General features: G+C 36.9%; 1 protein-coding gene and 1 long non-coding RNA gene across 2 annotated transcripts in view; both read right to left on the bottom strand.

The window, feature by feature from the left end:
- LOC310922796 overlaps window positions 1-24,040 on the bottom strand; it is a 410,148-nt gene that overhangs the window by 236,262 nt on the left and 149,846 nt on the right. The window lies entirely within an intron of this gene.
- The window catches only part of PCDH11X (protocadherin 11 X-linked), an 81,506-nt gene continuing 76,812 nt past the window's right edge, over window positions 19,347-24,040 (bottom strand). Inside the window, exon 5 of the mRNA XM_083883629.1 lies at window positions 19,347-23,188. Coding sequence (XP_083739755.1) covers window positions 23,183-23,188 — 6 coding nt within the window. The 3' untranslated portion in view covers window positions 19,347-23,182. The remainder of the gene's footprint in view (window positions 23,189-24,040) is intronic.

Here is a 24,040-nt window from a genome sequence, read left to right as displayed (position 1 = left end):
CCCCTAATGAAATTAAGTGAAAGGAATATAATGTATTTTTGTCAACATGAGTCCCTTAAGCTAAACTTTGGAGGGTGAAGCACATGTATTATTCAATAGGAAAGCTTTAATTACTGTGTCTTTAAAATTACTCAGAAAAAGGACTAAAAGAATCAAAACAGTCCATCAGGATTGTTGAAGGGGTGGCTAAGTAAATCTACAAAAAGCTAGCATTGCAGCAGTGATGCTCTTCAGATCTACCTGAAAGCAAAGGAGAGACAAGTGACAGTAAATCAAGTTTATTTCGCAGAGCATTCAAGTTCTTTCAAATGGTGTGCATGACAGTAATTTTAAACAAGGTCTGGTATTCATTTTTTTCCAGACTATTTGTAATACTATTACCTGATTCTAAGGATCCTGAATGTAGAATATAAAGTGGATTTTAAACAGCAGTAACTCAAAGCCTGGAGAGGGAAAATGATTAGTTTATTTCGAATGGGCTTGTGCCAAAAAAAAAAAAAAAAAAAAAAAAGAAAAGGAAAAAAAAAAAAAAAAAGAAGATGCAAATATCTCACATTTGCAGATATTGATTTCCAACTAGCCTGGCGTGAGACTATGATTGCTTTAACAGACCATTGTCTAAAGCTTGTAAACTTGAACCAAGCCACATCCCTCTTTTCCTAGAAGATCCAAAAGCCTATTGATTCCAATGTCGTCTTTAAATTGAGATAATCTTTTGAAGATTTCAAACTTAATTTGTTGACTGCCTCTAAGTGACATGGGTTCAGGACTGTCATCAGATGAGTCAGACTGTCCTTGGCAGCTCTGACACTTTAAGTGGTGGGGTTTGCACTGCCAGACTGGCAGGTGATGCTCTCATTATCCTCAGTGCTGTGTGGAACTCGGACCACTCCACTCTGACCGAGGGAGTTTTCATCTGCCTCTGAGCAGTGGATTGCCGTGCACCCCTGCTGGGTTTCAAAGTAATTTTCTCTTTTGTGTTTCCTAATTGCAGGCTTTTTATTTCCTATCAGGCTCCTTGTGGAGCTGATTTGTGCTGCAGCCAGCAGTGACACCCTGGACATGATTCCCAGAGAGAATCACTGTCACTCCTAGCGACTCATCCAGCACTGCGCAGTGCTCACTCTCACTCCCAAATGCTAATTATTGTTCTCCATCTCATGCTCCAAGGAGAAAACCAATTATCACACAAAGCAAAATAAAAGTAATGTCTGATTTGTGTTTACAGCCTGACCACAGGCCTCTGTGCAGGAGGCACAGCTCAGGCTGGGCTGCTGAGTGGGGCACCAACCACAGAGTTCATTCTTCCTTCTACGAGCTGAACTCTTCACAGAAGCCCTAAGCTCTGAGTTAATTATTATTAATATTGGCCTCTCATAATCTGGGCTGTTACCACGCAAGCCACGATTATCCTTTGCTCAAGTATTGGAGCTCTGCAGGTGACACACAGAGCAAAACACTGGGTGTGTGATGGCCCCCTCTGACCTTCCACTTGTTTGTAATGTTGTGACTTTTTAATCTTTAAACTACTATATAACCTGTGACTTCTCAAAGACTTCATCTTACATTACACTGTCAAAAAAAAGCTGCTCCTTGTAGAAGTTTTCATTTAGTTTCTAACAAAATTTTTTGCACTTTTCAGAGCATGACAGACGTCGACAAGAAAGTGCCTTCATGGAAACTGAAAAAACATCTTATTATCCATTTTGCTCTTTTAGAAGATCTCAAATGTCATCAGTCTTTCTTAAATATAAAATAAAATAGCAACACTGCAACTGTGCAGTTTATCATTCCTAAAGATTTTTCAAAATACGTGTCTATATCACAATGGGTCCTGTTCAGCAGTCTTTATTCATGACTTCCATCAAAGTCGCACTTCCATGGGAACTTAGCCTGAGGAAGGAATGCACGGTAAGCCAAGGTGATTTCTGCAATCCATTACTGGGAAAATACAAGAAAACCTAATTTTTTTTGCCTTCACACTTAACAGAAGTTTTAAATGTAGACTGTGCTGAAGCATTATGTTCTTAAGGAAATTCTTCTTCTGAACAAAGCATTAAATAGTCTGAGAGAGATTGAGGCAATGTAGTTGTGCTGAGGGAGAGATTCTGCAGTTAACTTAAATTTAGAACGCAGTTCTGCTGTTCTAAAAAGTGGTAGAACTATATATAATTATGCCATACTACAGTCTATAACTCAGTCCTGTTATGTCTGAAAACTTATTCTCTATGAGCAACATAACACACTACCTGTTTGACTGAGAATGTGCTTTATTTCTATAAACAAAAGCTTCTCCCTAATTCACCTTCTCTATCACTCCTGTGGGTGGCCCTGTCATTCCCATTTTTTCATGCACCTGACTTAAATCAATGTCAAGGTGTCTTTGCCACCACTAAAATACAAAACCACACTGCACAGTCTTCATTTCTGGCCATGAAGAAAGTTTGCAGGGGGGATTCTTACTCCTGCTTTGGAACAAACAGCACCAGAAAAGCTTTTTGAATTTTCCTTGTGTTGTGAATTGAGCTCTGTTCACTGTCCAAGCAGTGGCGATAGGCAGTGGTAACAAGAAAGCAAATTTACAGCAGAATACAGGGTGTCAATATCTTTGAATATATTGATATATGGCCACAAAAAAATTCTTTCTCCTTTTCTTTCTCGACCACTGGATGACATGCACATTACACTTGTATGCTTAATTAAGGATGTCATTACAATTGTCTTGGGAAAATGTGTTCACAAAATTCTGACAGCTAAACAAAATGCAAGCTAAAACTGACACAGACACTAGTTTCAAAGTCAGAAAATAAGTGGTTAATTCCCTTGCCCAGGCAAGATTTGGTTGAGTGACTCACTTGGATAGAAAACAGCAGTTTTCTAGTTTTAGTAAGATCATTAAAACACCATTTGTTTAATTTTAACCTTGGTACAGAATACAATCACTCCGTTTATTATTTTCCCGCCATCAGGGGCTAAATTCCAAAGGACATTTTCTAGGCTACAGATATGACCAAGCATGTCACTAATTTCTGAATGTAGCTAAACCCCAGTGTTATATTGGTAACTTTTGGTTTCGTTGACATCATGCCAAGTGACATCTCTGTTTCCATAACTTACATTTCTTCAGCATTTTGAAACTTTTCAGATGATTTTTGTGGAAGCAAATATATATACAACAGAATATACAATGACAATCACGTAAATGACAATAATAGATGATGTTAGCTATCATGACTCATCTTAAAATGCTTCATGCACATTAACAAAGCCTCAAAACTCCATGGAAATTAGGGGCAGAACCACTGGTCCAACCCCAGCCATGCACTTTGCACACCATACTCCAAGCCAGCATCATAACTCAGGGCATCAGACACGGACTGTAGACCTTATTTTGAAGAACCCTGTGCTGACAAAGAAGTTATGAGGTGTCCTACCCCAGAAAACTCTTCTGCAAGCACCAAAAAGGTTCAGCTGCTCTGCCCACCAGAGACAGACCCAGCCCCTGAAGGGCTGCAGCATCTCAGCTGGGGGACACCCAGGGGCACAGGGCAATTTGCCCACTGTGTGCATGTCCTACAGTGATTTTATGGTGCTTGTATCCCCAATCATCCATTCTGTTTACGTTGGATATTGTGTCCTGGGAAAGAAGAAGCACAGAGTTTGTTTTGCAGAAACTGCCTGAATCCTGAGCATTCCAGCAGCTCCTGGACTGTGCTCGTCTGAGGCACAGTGAGACAGTGGGACAGAGATCTCCTGTGTTTTTAGTTAGTTTAGCCAGCTGAGGCAGAGAAGTTCCCCAGACTGTTTGTTTTTCCTTCTCTCGGGGCGGTTTAAACCTGCCCTGGACTGAAAGACCCAGAGGAGCCCCGGGAGCTGCAGCTGCGGCCCGGCGGGGCCTCCTGAGGGGCTGCTGAGAGACTGAGCTACACCCACAGCAGGGGCTGGCTGATTTACCACCTCACTCCAGAGCAACGACAGGTTTTAGCGTTTCATATTGTTCATTCTTTATGCTTGTGGGCACTTTCTTTGTTAAATAAATAGTTTTTTCCACTTTTCTCTGAGGAGGTTTTCTCCCAGACCTGTTGTGGGAGGGGCTGGTCGGGTTTGCTCCCCAGAGGGACCCTGTTTGGGGGTTTTCTCCCAAATTTCCCCAAAACCAGGACAGTGCAGCAGAACTGTTCTTTTCTTTGCAGCTGAAACTAAAAGTTACTTCTGGAGATTTCTCACTTGAGTGGCTGAGATATATTTTCCTGGCTCGGCAAGATGCAAGAGAGGTCTCCACTTTTGTAATCATTGTGTGATGTCACTACACTGCTACACACTTTGAATTAAAGTAACTGATCAGCTGTGTTAATTTATGCTGGTGGATCAGTTTGGGCCATCATTCCAATCATGCACTCCCTACGTTCTGCTGAATGCAGTGAAATAAACTTGCAGTAACCATCATACAAGTAGATCAGATTTGATTTTTTCATCTGTCTTTAGGAATGACTGTGATGCTGTAGCCTGTTAAATGCTATGCAAAAAATGGTAGTGCTTTTATATTTATTTTACATTTATTCTATTTTTTACTTTTTTTTTTTTTTTCTAACTAAAGCATATTTTAAAATATGAAATAACAACAAAAGTCCTTACCTATGAGAGTAAAGAATATAAAAGACAGGAAACTCCAGCACTTTTAGATATCTCCCAGTATGCCAAACCACTCTTCACTTTGCCCAAAACACAAGAGTTTGGTGTAAAAATGCAATATTTTTGGGATATCCTGTGTTTCTGGAGTTTATGGCTGAAGGGTCACAACCAGCTTTCTGTCATGCTTTACCATCTGAGAGTGTGCTCTCAGAAATTAGTGTGACATCACTGAGATGTGACTTTAAAAGATCTCCCATATATTCTTGATTTCATGTGATTATTTGTACATGAATGCACAAAAAAGGGGCTTTTTATCCTTTTTAATTTAATTTTTTTTTTATTCTGGCTATAGCTACAATTTTTTTCCTCAAACTGAATTGCACAGATGCTACTCATTCTAGTAGAATAGGAGAGGATACACCTCATGAAATAAAAACAAAGACAAAGATAAATCTATCCCGTTGTCAGGGTGTACATCTTATAAATACATGGATGGAATCTATTCATCATCTTTATTTCATAAGCAAGTAGAGAGAATCAGAACTTAGAGAGCAGCACTCAGGGAGAGTGAACCCTATAGATTTATCTTAATTATGAAAATATGACAGACACTATCTGACAATAAGTGCAAGTAAGACTGGGAATGAAAGTGATGGACTTCTCTGAATGAAGAATTAGACTTTTATCTGGCATCTTTCAGAGTTGAGTGGCCATGTTGCTGCTTCACAGGCATTTCTATTACCTGTAAGAATATGAAATCTTTAGAGAATAGAAAGGCAAACAGGTTCAGATTCTGTCCCTTTTTTGTTGCTATTTCATTCTAAATGATAATTTAAAACAAAAATAAAAATACCCAGCCTAAAAATTTCTGGGGGATTTCTATTTTAAATGTTCAGTTGTATTTCAGTGTGACTTATGATTATGAGATCCCAAAATTTTGTCCCTGTTTTTTTAATAGATTTTATCATAGATTTTTCAAAACTTAAAATTAAAACTCATCCTTACTTTCCTAGACACATGGAGGTTTTTTCCTCACTTCATTCACCAAAGAGGTTCCAGCTGCCTCTGCCTGGTGCAGAATGCCATTATATATCAAATAACTTACAAAATTTTCTTCCCAGAGAGATAAAGTCTGTTTTGAATGTCTACACCAGGAAACATCCTAGACAAGGATATCTTGTCCATTCTCCAGTTACCATTTCTTCCAGCAAGTCAAACCAAACCAGAGATATTCTCAGTGAAATCCTTCTAATGGAGCACCTTTTACAATTCACAGCTCAGAAGGTTCTTTTTAGGGTGAATCAGGACATCCCTAATCCAGTCCCAGATCCTTTCTGGATTCTGTTCTTGGTTCCCCTCTAATTTATGGGTCCCATCTGCTGTTAAAATTCTCCTCTACTTAATGCCAACACACAGAGATTCCTATACAGCACAACCCCTGAGTTCTCTGGAGTGGTTCATTATATTCATTTTGCTGAAAGGGCAATTGTTCTTAGACTGTGAATTGTCGAAGGATAATTAAAGGAAATAGTTTCAACTTAATAAAATCTTTTTTGCTGGCCACCTAAGAATACTCAGTTTTGTGAAGTGATATAGTTCCTTTAAATTATGGATAGCAAGGTTAATAGTCCCTAATATATGGAATAAGTGGTCAATAATTCACAATAGTAATTACTCTGATTTTTTTTTTCTTCAAAAAGCTTGCCGTGCCCTTGTTATGGGAATGTAGCTAATAGAAACTGGAGACTGCTGAGTCTCATCTTTTATTCTAGGCAAAAGATGTAGGCAAAATAACACAGATGATTTCCAAATGGTGAGTTTCTATGTCCTCTGAAATAATAAAACCTATGACTGTGTTTACCTGACTGTAGGGACTCCAAACAGCCATTGAGTTCTACTCTGAATAGGCTGGGTAACTTTCTCTTTTAAAAATTTTTTTTTTTTTTTTTTTTTTTTTTTTTTCAGTGAATTTTGGGATGATGTTCAACAGATTGTGCTAGAATGTTGTTCTATATTTATCTACAGAATTGCAGATAAACAGAACAACTGGTTAATAAAAGTTTGTGAAGCAACTTCAGGAACGCAACACAGGAGTTTTCTTCAAATACAGATAAAGAATTATCATATCACAGCTCTCTCTTAATTCACTGAATCTCAATCTTGAATTCACATTTTTCCTGATTATATAACAGGCACTGTCTTAGGTGAGTCATTGTTCCTTCTGTTTGCTTGAACAACATTTCACTTCACTTAAATTGAAGATTTCCCACAAAATATTCATTGGTTCCCATCTGCCTTTGCTTGAAATGACTGGTGAGGATGACCAGCCCACTTTAGCAACACATTAATCATGAATTTATTGTTCAAAGATCTGTACATTATAACTTCTACTGCTGAAATGGAGTAATTCCCTTCCACTGCTTCACAGTAATCTCCCTCTCCTGAAAAGACTGTTCAGATCATCCTTCCTGAGCTGACAATTCCTTCCCTGTCCAATTAGCAAAGTAACTGATCCATTGCACCTCAGTGTGATCAAACCACTCTTCCATCAACCAGGGTGGTCTTGTTTCAACTCAGATTGATCCAGTCCTGGCTTAACCTGCTGAAAGAACCCCCAGTGAGCAGATGTGAGCAGCAGTGGATCAGCAAAGAGAAGCCTTGATTTTAGTGGCTCTAAACATTGGCCATCATCAGCCCTAAATATTTAAACACTTTTTCTGCCGTAGACATCTGTAGACAACTAGCAAAATGAACGTGTATACACACACATCTGTCTGATTACTCAAACCCAAAGTAACTTCTGCTTCAAATTTGAGAATTAAACTACGGTTTAATTTGACATAATGCTCAGTTAGGCTTAATGTAACACTTCATTATACAGACACACAGAATTACCTGATTTGATATAATGTCATAAAAGGTATAATTCTCAGTGTAGCCCTCACCAGTTTGGCATGTGGCTGAAAAGATGGATCTCTAACGTGTAGAGAACAGTGAAAAATTATGTAATTTGAAAATAAATCAATATGGCATTAGATAAAAGAGTGACAGTAATGGAGTTATCTGTAACTCCAGCCATTTCAATGACACATGCATTAAAAGTTAAACTCCCTGTTTCATACTGGTTGCCTTCTTAATGATAACCTGGAATGAAAACCAGATAAATGGAGTTTTGTAGAGCTTGGTGCATTGACCTCACTGTGCTTCCCCAGAAGCCAGTGGTTACTTTCAGCAGAGAGCAGAGTTTGCCTGTGCAGTTTGAAAAGCCCATCTTAGGCATGTGCAGAAGATTTTTTGAAAAACAGGAGTGACCTCATACTCTTCCAGTTGCACTCAGGAGCTTCAACACTGAGCAAGTGCCATTGCCTCTGATTCCACTGTAAAACAGGAGCACTCATTCACTATGATAATCAAGTTCCAGTGCTTTGAGTCAGTAGAAGTAGGTAATAGAGTGAGCTAAAAGCAGATAATGACCCTCGATCATCATAAGGGTCATTAACTCCAGCAATTTACTAAAATACTTCACTTTTTGGTTGTTGTTCAGCACTTGAGATCATGCAAAGATCCTTGGTTGCATATAAAGCTCCAAATGACTCCTATCCTAGAAAGCAATAGGAACCTTTTGCCACTGAACAGAAAAATAAAATGTGTCAAAACGCAGTGAGGGACAAACAATTCTAAAAATTTAACCCATGGAATCTCCCAGCTAAAATTAATACAGCAAGATAAGATGGGAGAAAGCAGCAGCAGCAGAATATCACACTGATTTCAAGGCACAGGAAGAAGCGCACACACAACAAAATAATCTAGAAGGGCACTCTGGGGAATAGACCTATCCCCACAAGTATCCAATAATGAAAGAAAGCTGGACATAATGAAAATGAACCTCCATTAATATGATTTCCCAAAAGGTCTTTTCTTTTTTGTATTAAATTTCAACTCACACATCAAAGTGAGTGAGAACCTAACTTATTGGTTTGCTGCTAAAGAGTTGCAGATTTGCCTCTGATTGTGGAAAATTGTGTGGGACTGAATTGCATTTTTAAAGGTTAGCAGGACACCTCATGCTCTGATATTGTTTGTTCCCATTTCATAGGGCTTTTCGTCTTAAGGTTGCATCTCCTTGTAGTTTTCTTTGAGTGCAAAGCTGTGAATAAATAAAATGCAATACGATGTACAGTATTGCAGCAGAGAGGTCTTTATGGAAAATCATTCTACTTCTTTATTATACTTTTATCTTGCTCTTTCTTTTTCCTACAGTAACGGCATGCTATTTCTCCAAACTAGAAGAAGGCAAATTAGATGAAGCATCAGATAATAACTGTAACTTTGGTTTTCCATTAAAATAGCTTCAAGATGTAGCCTTGAAGAAATTGGCCAAATACGAAATAATAATAGAAACTCTTTTTTACGGTTTACCTACATGCAGCCATCCAAAGTAATTTTTTTGTCAAATTATCTTAATAGAAACTAGATTAAAATATGGCTTGTGTTGAGGTTGGATTTTCTCTACCCCTCCAATCCTGCATGTAAGTATCAGGACTATTCAGGAAGGTTCAGGTTTGAAACCTCTCCAGTCTGAAATCACATTATCACAGAGTAAGGGCAGCTCTGCCTCACCACCCTAAAACACAAACCCTGACAAAACAGGAGCTGCACTTAAGCTGAAAATGTAGTTCAAGTGTCTAGTTAGGCTTTCACATAGTTCTGGACATCACAATAAATGTGTTGATTAATATCACATGGGATATGAGTTGATGAGGTTTGGGATGTTTCTTTCTGGCAACAGTAAAGACCAACAGATTATCAGGAAAGAAAAAAAAAAATAAGGCAGAACTGTATTACAGTGGCGTTTAATTTCAGCTTTCCCACACCATAAGGCTCTCTTCACCCCTCACAGTGCTCCTTCCAAAGGAAGAGCACATTAAAAACTGCCCAATACATGACAAAATTCATGGACTTCAGCAAAAGTTGTCAAAAGAAATAAGTTTCTTCAGCTTCATATATTTCAGTGACATTTTAGGAGTTCCTAGATTTAATTTGGATAAAATCCTCCCCCTCAAAGTGCCCACTTCCCATCTTCCCATCACCCTACTTCCAACTTCTGCTCCTACACTCATGCATAAAGATGCAGCTGTGCTGCTCAGTCTTCCAGAAGTTTCAGAGAAGAGGGAATAGGCAACCAAATGCAATATTTTCCATTTATAACCCATCTCAGAACAGTTATCCTGACAAATTATCACTCTAAGTCTGTTTTTCCCAAAAGCAGCCCTGGTGGACTAATCCAAGAGGATCAGGAAGTCGTTAAGAGCATTAGCTCAATTTAGGCATTGTAGTAGTACTTACATGGCAAAACATCAAGTGTTTTCTGCAAGAAGTTCTCTGTGGACTGCTTGTCCCAAAATATTCTGCTGCACGTCCTGATGGATCAGAGAGCAGGGACACAGTTTAGGATGAGACTGCCTCTGCTTCCTGTTCCATGACATGAATTCTATCTGGTGAGGATGTGTTTCCAAAAGGGAGTGCCTCAGGTCTCCCTGACAGACCCCACTGTCACTGCCACGAGTGCCAGCTCAGCACAGAGGGGGGGTGGCATTTCCTCCAAAGGCTGGATGCTGTAACAAAATCATGCATGTTGGCACCAGTGAACTTTGCAAAAAAAAAAAAACAAAAAAAAAAACAAAAAAAAAAAAAAAACAAAAAAAAAAAAAAAAAACCAAAAAAAAAAAAACCAAAAAAAAACAAAAACAAAAACAAACAACAAAAAAAAAAACAAAAACAAAAACAAACAAAAAAAACACAAAAACAAACAAAAAAAAAAAAACAAAAAGAAAAAAAAACAAAAAAAAAAAAAAAAAAAAAAACCACAATTAAAAAAAAGGTGCTTATACCATACACTGCCTGAAGACATTTCTCACTTTCTCCTGATTCATGGTCTTCAGGCTGCTGGGATGAACCAGGATCCACTGCAGCTTGTCTGAGGCATGTGCCTCCTCAGCAAATCTCTCCAAAACCCCGTTCCTTTCTTCATCGTGTTTATACTGGTTATAACTGGTGTGCCAAATAAACAAGCAGAATGAATGCACTTGGGTCTTTGCCAGCTGATGGCAAAGAGTAAAGCAGATGAATTAAACTGGTGGAAATGCATATACAAAAAGCATGTAAAGAGGAGAAATTAATGGTAAGAAAAATGATCATTGCATCTCAATTGTTTATTCTAGAGAAATAAGGGGAAGTGCACCAGAGGATATAATCTCTCTCTACACAGTAAAATTTACTCATATATCAAACAACTTGGAACAACATGCATGAAACAAGCACCCCAACATTAGAGTCAATGGGGGTGAAAATAGCTGAGTACAATATTTTCACTAACTTTGAAAACTCCTCTCTGTGTTATCTATCTTTTAATTGCCTCAACTCTTTCTAACTGAGAGCAATCTGCCTACAGGACTGAAGGTCACGGCTTCAAAATGTTCTCAGCCTTGTGAGCCCTAGTTTTTAAAATTATTTTTGTATTAGATTTCAGAAACCATCTTACTCAGCCTTAGCTATCTAAAAGCCAAGTGTTCAAGGAGTTACCTCCCACAGGACCTAGAGGAAAGAGTTAGAGTGACTCACTGCAGCTTGTGTGAGCTTGAGGCAGCTACAGCAGTGATTCTCTCTGTGTGGCTCTCTGCCTTCACCTCCTACAGAAGAAATTAATTCCAACTTAAGTCTTTCATTTAAAAAAACCCAATATATATATATATATATATATATATTTGTTACCTTTACCACCTTTCAAAATGGAAACTATCATCACTTGGAAGAAATCACTCTGAATGTCTGTCTTCCACATCCAGTGTTACATAATCCCAAGTGAATGGTAGGGCTGTAGGTGCTCTGCTTATCCTCTCTCCCCAAGTTCTGGCAGGAGATATCCAGGCCTGAGCACACCTTCCCTGATTCCCCCCTGTCAGCCACTCTGCTCTACATGTGCAAAAGACAATAAAAGGAACCCAAAGACAGCAACAAGTAAAACATCACCTCAGCACTTATCAGCACTTCTGCTAAAATATTCTTAAAGTGTTGGTATGTGAGAAGGATTTGGTCTGACCATTGCTTTGCCAAGATCACACCAACACCTGGATATGGCTCCACAAACCCCATGGGGTACAGCCAATGCAGTTCTGTCTCTGATCAGGAAAACCCCAATCATCCTCAACCACATGCCAAAGAGCAAGGTGACAAAATTCAGTCTTCTTTAATTTTCTTTGTTGTTTACATAGTAAGGAAGGGGTTTTCCATTCCCACCTATCTGCTTTTGGATATCCTCTCGAAATATTATGCTCATATGTCCTATGGATTCACATTTCCTTCTCACTTTCCTGGTTACAGCTGGTGCTGTGCTGACCCCTGAGGTTTTGAAATTGTCATTTTCTCTGTAGATCAACAGTTATTGGTTGATCCAGCTGTAAAGATTTAAGCTGGATCAACCAGCCTCTCCCTTTCAAAAACAAAATTGCTATTAAGCCTTTCTGACCTTTTATCTTTTTCTTCCAATTTTAGGCCACAGGATGGCTAAAGGAAAAACAATTACAAAAAAGAAAATCCATACTAAGCTTACAGCCACATACAAGTCATGGAACACAAACAGTGTAAGCCAATCTCCCACAATCCCTTTGAAAGATTACGATACATTCACTTGAGAATTCCCATCACAGAACAGTTTTTTGATCAGAAGTGGAACAGCCTGTTCCAGCTCCTCATTCTCTTTCCTAAATTACACTCTAAGCAGAAAGCAATAAAAAAATTAACAGCAGACTAATAACCCTATCCTACCTTAAAAAAAAACCCAACACAACCCCCAAAAACAAACAAACAAAACAAACCACACACACAAAAACCCACCCCCCCAAAAAAAACCCCCAAAAACTCAACACAAAAACCCACAAACAAACAAACAAACCCCCAGACATTGACCCATCACACGAAATTAGCACATGACAGCTTTTGCATCATTGTAGCAAATCAGGTTTTTTTTTTTTTTTTTTTTTTTTTTCTCTCATGGAACCCAGTACTTCTGAGATGTATAAATTAAAAGTGACTAGTCAGACACTTTCTCTTCCGGAAATAATTTAAAAACAAACAACAAACAAAATTAGTTCTGCTGAAATGAGTTCAAATGCCACAGAATTCATTTGGAATGACAAGTTATACAGATTTACCCACAAGGTTGTGACATCCACTGGTAAATTCTAATTTATTAATAGAGTATTCTGTGTTTGAATTTGAAAGAAATTAGTCTAAGTTTTAATTTTATTTTTTTTTTTTAGATCAGATGAGAAGCAACTCAATTCAAGGTTCATATTTCAGCACAGAGTGTTCTAAACTAAGTACCTCCATTAAATACAGATCTACATTCTTGACTTGCAGTCTTTAAACCTGCCTGGTGGAAAATAAAGAATAAGTGGCATTTTTCATCAGTATTTTATCTTGATAAGGAGTCCTTTTTGCAGATATATTTGATATTCATTATGTTTCTGTAACAGCCCCTGCATCTCCAGTGTTATCAAACCCCAGCAGAATCTTTTCATCTTAATAATACAAAAGTAGACTTCGTGTTCTCAACCCTGATCTCCCCAGATTATCAATATAAAATGTTTGATTGACAGAGGGAGAGACAAGCCAGTTCTGATTCAATCTGAGCTTTTATTTGGGCTGGTTTCACAAGGAGAGAAAGTTCTCTCTCTGCTATGGCTTTGTCAGGCTTTGTCTGGCCATTATCTTTTTTTGTAGCTCCTTGCACTGTTGTTTTCAGTAATAAGTGCAAGTAGAGTTCGTGAGTTCTACATCTGTGAATGTAGGGTTTTTTTGATGAATTCCTGCAGTTTATTAAGCAGTTTGTGGCTCTCACTCATTTTCAAAGGAGACAACACTGAACGAGTGTTCAGCCCCACAGAAGAAAACTGACATGTTTGACATTACCCAACCAAACACATGAGATTTTATCAAAACAGCAGTTGATTTCTACTCTTTTTAATTTTATTTCCATGTGCTGTCCACTCTAATTATACATGAGTTTTGGAAGGCAGTGATTCATCAATTCCTATAAAAAATTCCCATAGTATTTCAAATTCTTTGTGTTGTTGTTGTAAAAGAAAAGGTCTTCAATAGACTTGGGAGCTCAATCGTTTATCCCTGAGTTTTAGCAGTTTCTTTTTCTTTTTAGCATTTTAGATACAGGGAAATAGTTTATGAAAACAGTTTTGTATTACATTTAAATGGAAAATATAACAAAATATATTGAATGAGTATTGTCAGGAATTATATTTTTGTAGCTTTGAGGGGGAAAATAATATTATTTCCTCAGAAATTTTCAACAGTAATTTTGGAGTTTAATAAAAAGAAATAAGGAAAAAATAACATATTAAAAAGAACATTAATTACATTAAGAAACACAAAATGTCTGAAAAACATTGAGTTTAAACAGCCATTCTACTGCAGAGGCATAAAAATGATCCACAGTCACAAAAAAAGAAAAAGCATCAATGTGAATTATATCCTGCAAACAATCATTAAAAATATTTGCTTTGCTCTGCTTTAATTTTTTTCCTATTTAAATATAAATTAAATGTATCTAATATAATTTTAAATTTTAATGCTTTTGCCCCCTTTTAAAACATAAATATGCTTATTCCTAAAGGGACTGTAGATGACACAGGGAAGAGTTTTAATATAGAACACAGTAGCTTACTTTGAAGTATTCTCCACTTTGCCACGGAGAAAGAACAAACCCTTGGAACTTTTGATGTGTAAAAATGGATTGTGCATGAAGATTCTGTTTGTGGGACATGGACAGATTTCACTCAAGCAGTGAATGCCCTCAGAAAATGAAGCTCCAAAGGGGCTTTGTTTTTTTTATGACAAAATTTCAGATTCTCTCATCTATCTCAAGAAAAATTATGTTCTTCACGAGTAAGATTAGTGCAGTTCATTGTGTGAAATTCCACAGTTATCATATCCTCATGTGAATTTAATAAAGCTCAGCTTTAGTAGCTCTTGAACAGCAGCCAAGCATTTGATTTGTTCTATTTCATTTTATTCATTTAAATGCATCTTGCTCCCATCTGGAATAATAAAAACAAACAGTTCAAGGAGTTATTGTGTTAAAAAGGGGCAATGAAACAACGGAATATCCTCTTCTAACCCCCCTCTCCTAACTCTGGCTGTTTGATATCCATTTCAGAACTCATGTTGCCATTTCCTAATTCCTCAAAGACAGCCTGTAAGAGGATTGTCAGGACAGATGTTGGAGCCCTCACACAACTGAGCACATGCTGTCTTAGCCATGCTCAGTGTTTCAAAGCCAAACTACTGTAACTAATAAATCATGCTTGGGAGCTGAAAGCAGCTCATTGTATATCTTGTATACAGGAAGCATCAAAAGCCTTTTTTTTTTTTTGCCTCCAATTACATTTTCCTGGTTTAATTGTCCCTGACAGAATTATTCCTGTCTGCTTTTAATATCCAGCCTTCAAGATAAGTTTCTGAAGAGGTTTGATGTGCTCATGAGTAAAACAATCAAGATTGTGTCAACTGCTCAGGGCTTCCACTACAACTAGAGGAAACTCAAATAAAAAGTCACAACATATTTATAAAATAGAGATGAAAAGTCAATGAGCTGTACAAGTGAGCAGGAAACAGTGTACTTGGGGGTTCACCCCAAAAATGCATACAAATACATATATTTAAACTATTTACAGCTATAACTTGAATTGTAATTGAATTATAATTTGAATTAATTGGATATTTATACGTGTGGGTAGTGGATCCATAAAGGCAATTAAGATTCTGATTTCCACTGAAACACCTCTATATCCTTGAGGATCCTAAAATATTAAAACTCAACTGAACAAGACACAGAGAAAACTATCTGAAAGAACCTGGTTTTGAGTCCCATGATTGGAGTAGGTGATTTTCACAGATCCCATGGAATATGAATTATTCTATCATTCTATGATCTTTAAGAATTCTGTACAGCTATATCTATATATTGTGTGACCCACCAACATATCCTAAATGGTTATAATATATTGTCCAAGGTTTATACGTGTGGCACTAATTACTTTGGTTATTACCACGGTGCTGCTGTCAAATGTCAAATTGACACAACATAAGATCTTACAAATGTCTGGATTCTTACACACCAACTCCTCACCATAGTTTCTATATATTAATATAAATATAGGAAAACATAGCAAAAAGAAAATCTTAAAGCATCCATTAAAGACAAGAAAACAAGAATCTCAGAGCATACATGTATTATGTTCCAACACAGAAGAACAAGGATAATTTTTGATGGACAGGAAATGAAGTAACAGGTTAAAACTGAAGGAAATCAAGTAACATGGGTTAAAATTTGGCCAAGGTGATAATGCACAGAAATGGCCTTATACCATAAACCTGATGAAGAAATGGAATGAACCAGGGAAGATCATTTAGCAGGGACTAATTTACAACTTTGGCTGTACAAGTTTCTTAAAATGAATTAATCAAATCCTCCAGCCTCTTGTTTGCAAAATCAGTAGGTTTGATGATTCCCCTATGTATAAGCAAACACCAATCTGTTTATCCATGTTTTTTTTAAATTAGTCACAATATTGTTTTGCTAGATTAAAAATCTGCTTCAGGCCATTGAAGAATCCATTCAGCCTCGTGCTTCTAAACAGCAGGAACTGTCTTTGAGCACTGGCTTGTAAAGAAAACAAGAAAAGTTTTAGACAATTGCCTTACCTCTTTCTATGCATACCTATACATGTCTATAAGCCTCTTCAATATATAAAATAAGAATTAAAAAGGTAAGGATTCAGTGTGTCTAATGAGACACTTTTGAAAAATATTAGAGATCTGTATTTGGATAGAGTAGCTTACTGCTGTTTGAAGGAGGAAAAAACAAGACTTTTCTTGCAGGATTTTTGGTAAATCCCTTGTTTCCACTCAGGTGCAGAAAATATTACAGATCAAGGTGACTCAGCACGGGCTGTGAGCAGTGAATACAGCAGAGCTGATCACTGCTGCTAATAACAACACCTCACACACCTTTCCAAGTGGCAGCAGCTCTTATCCAGAGCTCTCGCTGAGCTCTGAGTTCAGCACGAGTTGGGAGAAACACTTCTTGTATAAATTGCAGTTGTTTGGGCTTCTAACTTTGAAATCAATAGCAATCAAAATCTCAGCAGGCTGGAGAAGTTGCTGCTTCCCTTCTGCTAAGCTTGAGAACATAATCCAATGTTTTCCTCCCCTCTTGAAGTTTTGTTTACAAATAGACATTTAAACAAAAACCCTTTTCCACCTTTGGTTTGATTCCTTTGTGTGTTGGCTAAAGAGAGTTTCATGTCAAGCATCTCCAAAAACAGAAACCTTTGGAAAAGAGAAGACAGAAGGTAGAAAATAAAGAGGCTTTCATAGTGTATAATTTAAAATATCTGCACCTATATGTTAAGGTAGTTATAATAACTAGGTACTGGCAAGCAAAAGCACTTGCTTTTAAATTTATTTTAATGTATTTCAAGAAATAAAATGCAAAAAAAGCTAGAAGGTAGTTTACTGTTATACAAAAAATGTAATTTTTTATCAGGTGAGTTTAAAAATTAAAAAAAAAAATCTGTATTTTTGCACCATCTTTAGGAATTAATATAGTTTCTTCTAGTTAAATAGTAAAGAAAACTGTACCATAAATTTTTTCCAAGTCTGAGTTCTCTTCTTCATTTCCAGCTCCAAACACATTCTTTTTAAAAGGGAGGGAAACAATTTTTAGCAATCTACAAAAATCAGTCAACAACATAGTAAAGACACCTTACCTTTCAAGCCCAATAAACCTGATCAGAATCACTTTTCAACCTAGATATGAATACACATTCACACGTTCAGATACATTCAGAGTTGGCAGCAGAATTCTGCTGCTTTTACCCATAATGGATCAACGCTAATGCAATTAATAAAATATGTGACTTAATTGTTGACTTAAAACTGCATCTGCAAAGATCTCTGATGTGGCACTTAGGATTTTGATTCAGTTTCTCATCACAATAATAATTATAGATGGAAAAGATCTTCCTTTCCCCTCATCATTTTCCATCCTAACTGCTCCTAAGTCCTGCACACGGTCATGACTTTGGCTGTGCAGACCTGCAGACCCTGGCCAAGATTGGTTGTCAGACAATCACAAAATTTTGAGTAATTTCCAATTACTCAAACCCCCTAAACATTCAAAGGAAAGGACTTCCCAAATTCCAGTCACCCATTTGAAGTCCATTTGCTTGTCTGAAACACACATGCCCATGTGTCTGGAAAATACCAGAATTTGTTCCCCTGTTGGTTTCTTTTTCATACAAGAGAGGGAGAGGAAAACCATCAGCACATGGATGGTGTTGATTCAGATCTAGGAAAAGTATTTTTGAGTGGGAAAACCTGTGATCAGAGACTTTCAGATCAAGCCCAGGAGAAAACTGAAAACAGGAGCAGAGGGCACTTCATCCATCCAACAGCCATGGAACTTCTCTTAGGAAAGGGTGAAAACAGGGCTGAGAACCACAGGCCAAAATTCAGCTCATAATTCTTAGCTCAAATTCAGTGATGAGAAATCAAACCTTATACCTCTGATATCACCATTTGGCTTTTATTGGAAATAAGTGATTTCGGCTTGAATGAACACCTTCCTTGGAAATGAAAACACAAATAATTAAAACTTATTTAAAAGGTTACAAAAAGTCAATAATGCCTCTGAAAAATTCCTGATATCACAGTTAATACCCATCTCCATGCATGTAAATAACTGATTTTGATTTACACGTGTCTGTTTATGAAATAAGCAGAAGCTCACAATTCGGGGAAAATACAAAAATGTCATTTTGCTACATTTTCAGTGGTAAAATTTAAGAATGTGAGTCTGTTTAGTAGAAAAAAAATTGTATTTTAGAATATTGAGAGACAGCATTGGAAGGAGCAAAATAACCTAGTGAAAGAATCATAGCACTAAAACTCAAAGCTGCACTTTTCATATTTGTATCCTAACCTCCAAATCATCACAAGTCATCTTCTCACATATTGAGAGCCCAGTGCATTCTCAGAAGGGAAGAAGAATCTTCCCAAAAATCAAATAATGTGGCAGATTGGAATCCTTAGAGCCTGGCTATCTCTCACGGCAAGAGATATTGGAATGGGCACATCCCTGCAGCTTCAGCCTGTGCAATATTTACTGCCCATAACCTTTGCTAATTGAATGTGTGATAAATGTGTATAGGCACCCTCATGCCCCCTCTATACACAGACAAACCAAATCCATACACAGACAGATATAAACACTCACACGTGCATGGGGACATCATTGGAAAATGTGTAATTCTTGGAATTCCTGCTAAGATTCCTTTGAAAAAAAATGTAGACAAAAGAAATGTGCAGCTAAAGGGTATGAGGATTTTCAAAGAGGCATATTTTTTTCATATTTCTTCTTGTAAAGCTTACATGTGGTTAAGTTATTTAATAATCATAGCTCCTAAACTGTGAAAAATATCAGTTTCTCTAGAGGCTTGGTGGTGTGCATGCATTAAGCAAACAGACCAGAGGTGTATTTAAAAACAGTGTTTCTCCAGAAGGTACACAAATATAATCGTCAAACCAAATTTATTTTAGAAATAGATAAATAAGACATAAAAGGAACAGTGCTCAGTAATTCAATATGAAAGCAAAAATATATAGTCAAATCATTTGTTAAAAAGATTTTACAAATAATACGTAAGACCACGATACACCATAAATATATGTTTTATGGTAAAATGGGAGATCCCCGGAAAAGTGTAACAATAACAAAAAGAAATCAAACCCTGCAGCATTACAGTTTATGTTAAAAATATAATTCTATTTACATCACAAATCAGCTTTTATCCCCCTACTGCCCTTCAGAAGTCCCCTACTCAATTGAACTCAAGATTTAAATCCCCCAAAGTACCTGCAGTGCCCTCTTTGCTCTCGGGGGTGTTTGAGGTTGGGTGGGAGGGAGCTTTGGTAGACACATAAATCCATAAGAATTCCATAATAATTGGCAACACAGCACTGGATGCAACCAGCTCATCTGAGAGCCAGACCCAGCTGCTGTCCTGGAGAGGGCTGCAAGCAGCCATGGTATCACTTACATCTAAAACTGGAAATAAATAAAGAAGTTTTCTTTTTGTTCAGCCCCATATTGCACAGGAACCAACCCAAAACAGGCTCTGGAGATGAGCAACGAGCACCAGAGGAAAGAGGGAATTTATTGAGAAGTTTGTGCTGAGGTGGCTGCAATAACTGCAGTCTGAAGTATGATACATGTATTGATATTCTAAAGAAAATATAATGAGTTGTCAAGTTCAAAAGTAACCTTTGGTCAGCTCAGTGATTTTTGCTCATAATTCACTCTGACTTCTAAGCAGTCAGAAAAAAACCACAAACAACTTCTGTAGATAAAAATAAATATTTGAGAAACAGAGTTGGTTTTGAAACACATATATCTAGATTTGGCTCAGGATACTAATACTATTTAAAACAAAAATAATAGAAATTTTTGACTGGTCTTCATCATGGAAGAGTGAAGAAATTGATATCCAGTACACACACATATTTGGTCAATTAAAATTCATGGCTTTCATGAGATTTTCATGAACCCATTCAACCATCAGGAGGAAATGAGTTCTGAACAAGTTTTTTACCAGTCTATGAAAGACCAACTCTTTAAAAAGTGATACGTAGATGTAAGAAAACAAAAATTAAAAGAGATAAAACACATGAAACTGAGCCACTTAAAATGCTTCTGGGTTCCTTAGTGCATTTGGAAAGTTATTATATTTGGCTGGGCTGAATCATGAGAGAACCAGAGGAGGGGGATTACTGATTGGATCCAGTAATTAACCATGTGATGTACCTTTTACTTCATTTATGTAACTTCTGGAAAATTTAAAATCATCCTAGATGTTTTTAGAGTTATTTATTGGTAGACTAGAATGATAGGACCAGTGTAATACTAGGAAGAAGTGAGAGCCTCAGCTAAGTTAAAAGCAAAGGAACTAGAAATGAAGTCTATTTTTCTCTGAAAGAACATAACTGGCACACCTGGTACAAGGAAGGTACTTATCAAAGGTTCTCTTCACACTCAGTGCAAGAAAGTAGGCACTTCTAGAAGGTATGCAGTCCTGAAATCAAAATAACCTGCTACAGTCTGTGACTTGCCACCACCAGAGAAAAAAAAATGAGGGCAAATAAATGTTCACTGGAGATGACTAAATCACAATATCCCCACTCAGTATCCCCATTTTTTTTAAAAAAAACACAACAAAATAGTTTGAATGTAAGCATTGAAATTATTTGGTGCTTCTCTTCATCAAACATTAAGTTTACATATAAGGGTTTTCTCAAAAAAGCAAATTCAACCTAATCCTTGTAAGGAGAGAAACCCGCAGAGACTCAAAGAAAGAGCAGAGACTCAAAGGCTGTGAAATCATCCTGTCTGCCTGACAAACCGCTCTGAACGAGGCCCAAGGGCTGTTTCTCATCACCCACCTAGGAAACACCTCCACCAACAACTGCAGCAGCAGCAGCAGGCAGGAGCAGCGTGTGGGACACCAAACAGCACTTTTGGGATGAATCCCTCGCTGTGCTGGGAATGAGTTTTAGACTGGCTGAGTCGCAGCAGAGTCAATAAATGTCACTGCACACTCTGACCACTGGGAGTGTTAGGGGTTTTTAGTTTGAAGCATGAATGCTGCAAGGCTGCTAAAAGTAGGAACAGCAAAACTGTCTGACAGATACATGAACTTCTCCCCAAGAAAATGATCCCACCATCGGAAATGAAGAACTCTCTGTAACAGTCATAGCTACAATTATGCGATACAATATGCTCAATTACAATACGTACTTCATTATTAATAGGATTTATTTTACAGTTCAAATAGCCAAATACACATTTTTTTTTTTCTTTTTAAAAGAGCCAGATAGCAAATGTGGAGCAAACTATAGGCAACAGTCATGGTAGACATTCTGCAGTCCAAGAACTGAGGCAACGTGATTATTAAGTACAAGCCTATAAATATCTTTACATCAAACATACAGTAATGTGTAAGAATTCCATGTTGTCGTCTAATTCATGAATCATTAATAACGTTTTTCTTTAAAAGAAAGTTCTATATACTGTATACATCCCAGTTAAAAGCAGTGTCTGTATTTCATTTTATTCTAGCAAACTAATATTACATGTCTTCACATAAGTGCAGAAAACAGGGTTCTTTATACTCCTTTGCTTCCTAAGAGATTTTTCATTGCATATGAAATTCTAATATTATAGATGATACATATTAAGCATTACTCCCTAAAATGTGAGGCAATATACACGAATTTGCAACCAACCTTCAAACAAAGCTATGATAGTCAAGTTTTATTTTGTGAACCAGCCATGCTAAATAACAAATGATAATATCAAAAACTTTAATTAAAAAAAAAGAAACAACAAACAAAAAAGCCAACCAACCAACAACAACAGAAAAATCAAAACCACAGCAGTAGGCCATTTTTCCCCTCATGTGCTGGTTAACAGTGAAAAAATTGTGTCCTAGCCTATTTTATTACACTGAAAACCAAGCCACTGGATTGATGACTTTTTTCTTTTTAAACAAAAATACTTCAAAAGGTTAAATGTTTGGCACCTGTTAAATAGACATTAACTAGACTTCAGCAAGCAAAATGCAAATTAAATTTTCTTATTAAAAGTTATGTGAATGCTTTCCAGTTATTTTAGAGGTGACCATTTATTACAAAATGTTGTGAATAAGAAAGCAGGAAGTTCTAGTTTTTCACTACTACTATTGTGCCTATTCAATGAGAAAGCAGTGACTTGATCATTTCTATTTATGATCCATAGCAGCAATATCATCATTAAAAATATTATGAAATAGATATAAATAACACTTAATTCTTAACGTGTATAATGGTGCTATAAGTGACAACAACTCAATTGTTTTTCTTTTAAATGCAGGGAGTATAAAGAACTTTACATTCTCTTTTTAACATATGAATAAAATTTATTGCTCCCTTTTAATATATTCATAGAAACAAAATTCCTAATTGTTTCAACTAAAATAAATAAGGAAAAGAAAAAAAAAAAAAAAAACTGGGACAAGAAGATGATTACAAGCAAAATAAATTTACCATAATCACCAACTGTGAAGAAGGATAGGTCACATTACTTTTTTTTTTCTTAGCAAAACTACGTTATAGAACACTATCAGCACAATGTACTAAAACTTCTTTGTCTTTTCCTCTTAAAAAACAAAAATCCTTGCCCTTGATACCTTTGAGTAGGGCAGCTTGAACAGTTCATGGTCACTTCCAAACCCCTCTGGAGATGAGACGATAAATTTCTTCGGCAACCAGAGACAGGACAAAGGGCTTTCTCGTGCTATTTCCTTGTTTTCATATTTGCTGGCTTAACATCATTGAGTACACGTACGACTTCAGAACATAACATCAGCTGGGATGGCCTTCAGAGCTGGCAAACAGAGAAACAGCATGAGAAAAGCCCTTTCCTGCAGCATTTTCACCATAAATTGTCACCCTCGCTTCCAAATCTCTACCGGATCTCAAGCAGTGTGTGGTCTGAGGTGCTCTAAGTTACCAACCATTTCTGAGGGGGGTGTGTGTGTGTGAGTGTTCCCAGCATAGGCAAAGATCTCTACACACAGAGCACAAATGCTGCAACAGAAGGAGCCACAGAAATAGCTCCCATGGATATTATTCTAAGTTTCTTACTCTTTTTTTTTTTTTTTTTTTTAATCCACTCAAACCCAAAGTGCTGGCAGCAAGATTAGAGCTGTCAGAAGACTGCTGCACTACCTAGAACAGGTTCTACAGTGTTTTTGTGGACTTCATGCAAAAGCATTCCTGAAAGCATAATTTTTTTTATTATTTTTATTTATTTATTTATTTTTTATTTGAAGAATCATTTTACCTCTTATCTAAATTTATCATCAACAGAATTAGTCCTAAAGAGTCACAGAAATTAAGCTGTTCTGATCAATTATTTCACAGAAAAGGAAGTGCTGTCAATACCACAGGCACCAAGACAGCAGCCACTCACTGGTCAGGAAATTGCTATCAACTGCAGATTATTGAGTGCAACACCTTCTGGGAGAAAACAGGAATATAAACAAGTGTGAAAAGTAAACCACAGTTAAGTCAGATTTCACTGTTGGCAATAGCTTATAGTTAAGTAAGACGTTTGAAATAGCACAGTTGGGTCACAAGGAGAAGAGACTAAACTTTTCAGTTATCCCACTCAAAAAAATCTATGTGAAATGCACTTAATGTTTGAAAAATTACATTGTTCCTACCCCAAGGCAAG

The sequence above is a fragment of the Zosterops lateralis genome, assembly GCF_965231275.1.
Source record: "Zosterops lateralis genome assembly, chromosome: Z".
Taxonomy (NCBI): Eukaryota; Metazoa; Chordata; class Aves; order Passeriformes; family Zosteropidae; genus Zosterops; species Zosterops lateralis.
This window is presented reverse-complemented; position numbering and strand designations above follow the sequence as displayed.